This window comes from Fulmarus glacialis, unplaced genomic scaffold (assembly GCF_000690835.1).
Source record: "Fulmarus glacialis isolate BGI_N327 unplaced genomic scaffold, ASM69083v1 scaffold43817, whole genome shotgun sequence".
NCBI lineage: Eukaryota > Metazoa > Chordata > Aves > Procellariiformes > Procellariidae > Fulmarus > Fulmarus glacialis.
Genome location: NW_009225956.1, coordinates 20,119 through 26,808, shown reverse-complemented (window position 1 = coordinate 26,808; position 6,690 = coordinate 20,119). Strand labels below are relative to the sequence as shown.

Genomic DNA, 6,690 nt, shown 5'->3' with positions numbered 1-6,690 from the left:
AGCCTGTCCAGGTCCCTCTGCAGAGGGACACACATTCTCACAGCGGGTGCACGTACGTGCCCTCTGCTTTCGCCTCCGCAGTATCACAGGCACAAGATCTCATCCACCTCACCTCCTCCTAACTGAAGGCTGAGAACAGAAAGTGGCGTGTCCTAGCTGCTACTTCAGTTCCCTATGAACTTCCGAATCCCCACTGCAGGAATCTCCAGAGGACATAAACAGGGCAGGAAGCAAATGCACATGTGACACATATTGAAGAATTAAGATTCTGGTAAATAATTTTTCTGCTAACTTGAGTCGACGTGAGCAGTGATTCCAAAGAATAACACATCCTACTGTTCATATTCATACATGGTTGTAGGTACCACAGACAATACTACTAACCTATTAACTGCAGCATTAGCCTGGGATGCTTCTCAGGTGTCTTACGCTTGGTACAAACAGAACCTGGGGAGCTGATCAAGTAGCAAGAGGAAAATGCTTCCCAAAGCCCATAAGGGCAGATTTAGCTTTAACGGACTGCTATGACAACAAAAGGTGGCTCTGTATTCTGTAGTCCTTTTAAGCTTGCAAGAATTAGTGCAGATAGTGTACTGAAGCACCTGGTCCCATTCTCACAATTTATTAAAGCTGTGAAGTGTTGCCTAAATCCTGAAGGCATGAGGCTTGAAGAGGGGAAATCAGTCCAATTAATCCAACTAACCAAACACAAACACAAAAAGGCTGATACCTCAGTTGAGGTGGAACTGAGAATCCATCTGAAAGAGGAAACTTCAAATGGTCTCTCCCTGGGCACACTCGATGGAGGCGATCCATGACAATGGCCCAAACCTCTCCCATCCTTTGCTAGATGTTAACTACAGCCAAGGCATTTCCACACAACCTTAAGATGATGTCACTAGGGGTGGAAAATGAGATTTCTGAAATTTATATCCCAATGCATCGCAGAGATCTTTAAGGGCAAATGACTGGCTGAGGGTAGCATTGCAGGGTGAGGGGGTTGGGGGGAAAGAAACAGCAACAGCAATGGGCAGAAATGGCAGCTAGGCAGGGCCTCAGCCAAACAAAAAGGAAGAACCCAGGCTGGTATTCAGGACATTTTCTTGGAGCTAAAACAAAGACCGAGAATTGAGCAAGAGTCGATTTTACCATGTAATCTGAGTTGCACAGAGCCATTCTTGCTATTAATCATTACCCCTCTTAGAGGAGGGAAGCAAGCATGCTCTGCTGAAAACACTAATCTAACTTTGCTGCTGCAAGACAAAACATGGCAAGACTGGAGTGGCAGGGTCCAGCATTTGGTGCTACCACTTCAGGGAGAGAGGCAAGGAATGCAGTGACGATTCCAACGTCAAAGTCTTACTTCAGTTAAGGATAGGGCTTTTCATAAGGATGAATGCTTTTCTCTACCTGATCCCAATAGTAACTACTATTCCACCAATAATTCTGTATCAGTCTATTTGATCACAAAGCCAGTAACGTACCCAATAAAGATTCACCAAACTCAGAAGTAGAAAATTTGACAGGAACATCACATTCATGCCAGGAGGAGTAGGAGAAGAAAGGAGGTGACAAGAGGCTGGAAACTGATACAGGACACAGCTAAGCCCATAACTGCCTAACTGCTGGGCAGCAGCAGAATGCAGAACATCCTGGAGCATTAGGCAGCAGCATCACCTCTCCCAAAGGGCTATGCAAGGAATATAATGCTCTTTCCAAAGTCCTCTCGCGAGCTGCACTCATCACCCTGCAGGAGAGCAACTTGGTTCTCTCACAAACCTGAGGAACAGCTCTTGATGGTACACGCAGGAATTCTTCCTAGCTTCAGGCTACAAGAAAAATCAGATCAGAGTAAGAACCAGAAGTGCAAACATTCCTGGAACAGCTGAACAAAGAATGCTGTGGTGGATAGATATGATAAGGACATCATATTGCTGCTGTGTGAAAGAAAGAGAACATCCAATAGCTTTGGAAATATGCTGCTTCTAAGTACTGACAGAGGACAGTCGTAGGGACCTTGGTCTTGCTTCCACGTGGCAGCTAAACTCTTTCTCAACAGTCTATACCACCACCAGCAGCATACCAACTGAGGTGAACTCAGGGAGGTAACGGTACTGTCGTCTCTGGCCAGAATCAATCACAGACACTGAAACAGAAAAACAGATGGCCTGATGTTGCCTACAAGGAAGCTGCCACGTTCCACACCAGATGTGGTAACAGCATTTCAGAAGTTTGAAGTAGAATGGGGAGCAGAGATGCTTCAATCTGCTCACTCCAGAGCTGAGAAGTGGAGCAGAAACATGTTTTTGTTCCTTTCTGTTGAAGAGAAATAGCTTGGACTGCTTATTTGCTCCGGAGTTGGAGGGTCTAACTAGGCCAAGACTAGGATTGCCACATCTACATGGGATCCAGCTGCACAGCTACTAGGACACAACAAATGCTTTCTTTAGATTTTTCTGAAGCTGCAGCTCCCGGTCCTGCAAACCCATGGCTAAAAAGCTCTGACAGAGCATCAGCCCTCACCCAGGCGACTGAGGAACAGCATCTGATGGTTTTGGCACAGACTCACACAAGTGGCATTATGAGAGAGGTACATAACTTGTAGAGTGGCTTCTTGTAACAGGACTTGTATACAACCAAAACCAGACAACCACAGGAAGCCAGTAAATATGTATTCAAAGAGTATCACCACACTCTCAAGAAGAAGAGGAAAAAAAAAAAAAATCAAAGGAAACTGATCACAAGGTGCTACTTTTCCATAAGACTGTTAAAAGGACCTGAAACGCCACAATGCATACACTGCAGGCATTAAGCATGAGGGAGGCAGGTGATATAGTGAAGATGCTGAGGAAGCAAAGCATTCTCTGGTCTGGAGAGAGAAGATGCACCATCTGGTCAACAAGTACTCAAGCTATTCCACAATAAAACAGTGTCCATGGGCCGTATACCAAAATTGCAGGTTACTGCATTAGTATCTTAGTTTCTCAATGCTCAGAAGAGAGAAGCAGCCTAAACACGTGACTGTTTGGACAAGCACAATTGTTGGCAATGTGCTGGCACAATACTGACAAGAACCGACATCAGAACAGCATCACAGAGGTGACAGACCACTACGCCTCAGCACTTCAATGGGGCAGGATGAGGAAAAGGGGAAGCTCTCTCCCATCCTCACTGCCACTCTGATACAAAACCCTGACCAGACAGCAGACACTAATCTACATCTCAGCCCTGTATTCATATGACAGCATGCTGAGGTTAGCTTAAAGGGAAAACAGAAAATTATATACCAAGCCAGCCTCCTATAAAAGTTTAAAATAGCAATGCTATCATCACTTGCTTTTTTTCTTGAAGGTGAAGAGTGATACAAAGCTTAAAATTCACTGTTGAAGCAAGAGGGAGACTGTGCCTTTCCTCAGCACAGAAAATCACCAGTCTTCCTCAAGCAGGCAACCAGGGTTCACTTGTGCCCAATTACATGCACTTATTAAAGCTTTTGGCTGAACAAAAGAATTTAGAAGATTATGGTTGTTGGATTAAAAAAACAACACTGGGTAACTAACGAACAGTTACATAATTACAGTGAAGACAAAGAACTTGAGCTTTAACGTGACTTGAAATTAATAAGGTCAGATCCACAGCTCATATGAATGTGGCCTGAGATTTTAGCCTGAAGTAACATCCAAACGCCTTGTCTTCCTTGGCTGGGTTTGTTTCTTTAACTTTAAGCTAGCTCACACAGGACAGCCAGGCTGAAGTAAAAGTATGCTTGTAATTCACTAAGAAAGCAAAATTATTTTTAGCAATGATGAAAAAAAAAAAACAATCAAGGAATCTTCCAGATACTTCTGTAATACAGATAAGCACATTGACAGGTATTTATAAAACCCAGATGGAATTCTGATATAAAAGAAGCTTACGTTAGATAGCTTAGATATTCTAAATGAATTCTTATTTTCTTTTGTTTAAAGTCCTTTTCCTTTTGGGGGGGAAAAAAAAAAAAACTTAAAAAATTTTTAAAAACCAAGAAAAAAAGAAAAATAATTTCCCAAAATTTTTTTCTTTAAGAATAATTCTGGAAAATGTTGTCAAAAATAAATAAAATCTGTTGAAATTTTTCATTCAGAATTGAATTTGATTTTTTGATCAGCTGTAATAAATTTCTTTTTTCTTTGTTTCTGAATCCATGCTCTTCATTAGTTTTGCACCTCTGTATTATAAAACAAACATTTTTTGGAAGCAGAAGGAGAATTAAAGAAGTGAAGAGTTCCAATAGCAACTTTCTCTAACAAAAGCCTAGCAAAGCCACCCTCCATAGCTCTCAAGGTATTCTAAACTACTTGGACTAGTGTTGTCTCCAGTCTCTTGCCTCCCCCGTTTTGCAGTTTCACTGTGTAACTGTCAACATTTCTGTAAATTATATTAATTCCACTTGTTAGTATCACTGATTAATTCAGTAATACTTCTCAGGCAAAAAAAAATTAAAATTGTACAAAATTAGATTGACATTAGACTGAAAGATATACTTTGAACGTGCAAAGATGTGTTGACAGTAATACAAGACATCATCTGGAAGATGGTGTAAGTACATATTATTTAGAGTACAGAACTAAGCGCCTGTTTGCAGCTCTTCGCTAAGGCTTGACAGAAAATAGGATTACCTCTCTATCCAGAATACAAATCTGCAACGTTTTATAATTAAGAGTATTATTTCGTATTGCAAGGGGACACAATCCCTGCTCTTTGGTACCTCTCCTGATACAAGCTGTCAAATACGGTTCTGAAAATTAGGAACTCAAATTCATATTTATGTTCTTACAGTACAGGTGCTTTGCACCTAAAAAAACACAGAGCCCTTCATCTAGAGATGCCAACATCTATTTCTTAATTGGCAACTTTCACAATCAAAACAAAAGCAAATCAAAACAACCATATGGGTGCCTAAAATTCAGAGTGATGCTTACAGTTTAATAATGAAGACCATGACTAACAGCTGTAATTTTCAGTCAACAATATTTTATTAAATTTGTTATTTAGTAACCCTATCAAAACCATTTGTGTAATCATGTAAAAGATAGGAAATTTAATAAAATTCAACATAAAGACACAGAATAAAGTATCAATATACACATTACCTTAGCGTTCTCAAGTAGAACTTCATCTCTACCTAAGCCAGGTCCTATGACAACAGAGTGCAGTCGTGGTAACCACTTTTCCACCTCATGGACAGCATTGGGACTATCACTAAATGGAATTGGGAAAAAAAGACAAGTTTAAAAAGGCTTCATTTTAGTATTCTCAGAATCTGAGTTGAAGATGCAAGATAGAAAGAGGTATTTCCTATCTTGAATGTCAGGCAATTTTATCCTCCAAACTACAAAAAACCTGTTACGCAGGAAATATGGAATGGTTGTCCAAACAGCTAAAATGAAACATTTCTCTCGATTCATTCCTTAGGGAGACCACATAAAAATGAGGAGGTAATTGCAAGTATCCACTATGATTGTTAGTAAATAAAAAAATAAAACCCAAGCAGGAAACCAACAATTCTTACAGTTTGTCACAATTCCCTATTTAATGCTTCTTTGCAGAGATTACACCTTGGAGAGAGATCCACCATCTCACAGGTATATACGACGGCTTGCTGGAAATGATGTAATTATTTATTACCCTGCATGGCAAAGTGATAAATCTACTCATACACTTTTTTGTCAGTTGCTTCATAAGCATTTGTTCCAACTGAATTACGGCCAAACTGTCCCCTTTCCCCAAAAGGCAACAGGAGAATCAAGCTATTCAGTAAGGGTATTATCTGCTTGTAATGCTTAAGATTTCTGTAGCGTTCAGGTTTTGTCTACATTGGAAAAACGATGAGAAAATCACTGCCAAATATAGCTGCCACAACACAGCATTCAGCCGCTGACCAGAACTGTGTATTTTGTTCTGATCAGTTTTGTTGTGTAAATAGGCCACAATATTTTGAAAGCACTGCCCAACAACGTCAGTTAATCCTTACTGACAGTACCGAGGGAAAATTTAGCCTGCCTCCCTCCCTCCCTCCCCACCTCTGACATAAGTGACGACAATAAATGAACATTTTAACTGAAGCATGGGGGAATAAAGCTCCCTATAGGCTAAGCAAGGAGGTACTATTTGATAGTATTACTCAGAATATTTCGAGCTTGCAATACTTCAACAAAGCTTTATTATTAAGGATGAAAGCCCTCGCATGTTTTTCATAACCAACAGCTGTACTGATGGGACACACCACTTGGGAACAAGTGTTTAGCTCGCGTCTGGCAGAATCAGCAAATTCCACAACGATTTCTGCAAGTGCCAGGCAGGAGCCCAAAGCTTTTGCAGCTGCACGGAGCGAGGCGGCCCGCTCAAGGCCGCAGGGATGCGGTGCCTCGCGCCTGGCCGCGGCCCAGCGGCCCCTCCGCCGACAATAGCTGCTTCAGAAATCCCCGGCTGCAGCAGCGGCGGCTCCCCAAAGGCGCCCTGTGCTGACACCACGAAACAGCTCTGTCAAAACAAGGCTGCTGGGCGGAAGCGGTGACCCGCTGCAAGGGCAGGGGAGGCAACGAACCACGTGAGGACATCCATGTCCCTGAAGCAGCCCCCCGCTCAGCAAGCTGAAGTTGAATTTCCATTTGAACGATGCAGCTCCCCCACTTCTCCTCTAAGTCAAAA

General features: G+C 41.9%; 1 protein-coding gene across 1 annotated transcript in view; it reads right to left on the bottom strand.

Annotated features, from left to right (window-relative positions):
• Positions 1–2,178: 2,178 nt before the first annotated feature.
• The window catches only part of LOC104080302 (ATP-dependent (S)-NAD(P)H-hydrate dehydratase {ECO:0000255|HAMAP-Rule:MF_03157}-like), a 23,540-nt gene continuing 19,028 nt past the window's right edge, over positions 2,179–6,690 (bottom strand). Inside the window, exons 5-6 of the mRNA XM_009582649.1 lie at positions 5,128–5,241; positions 2,179–2,272 (exon numbers count right to left, since the gene is read on the bottom strand). Coding sequence (XP_009580944.1) covers positions 2,179–2,272; positions 5,128–5,241 — 208 coding nt within the window. The remainder of the gene's footprint in view (positions 2,273–5,127; positions 5,242–6,690) is intronic.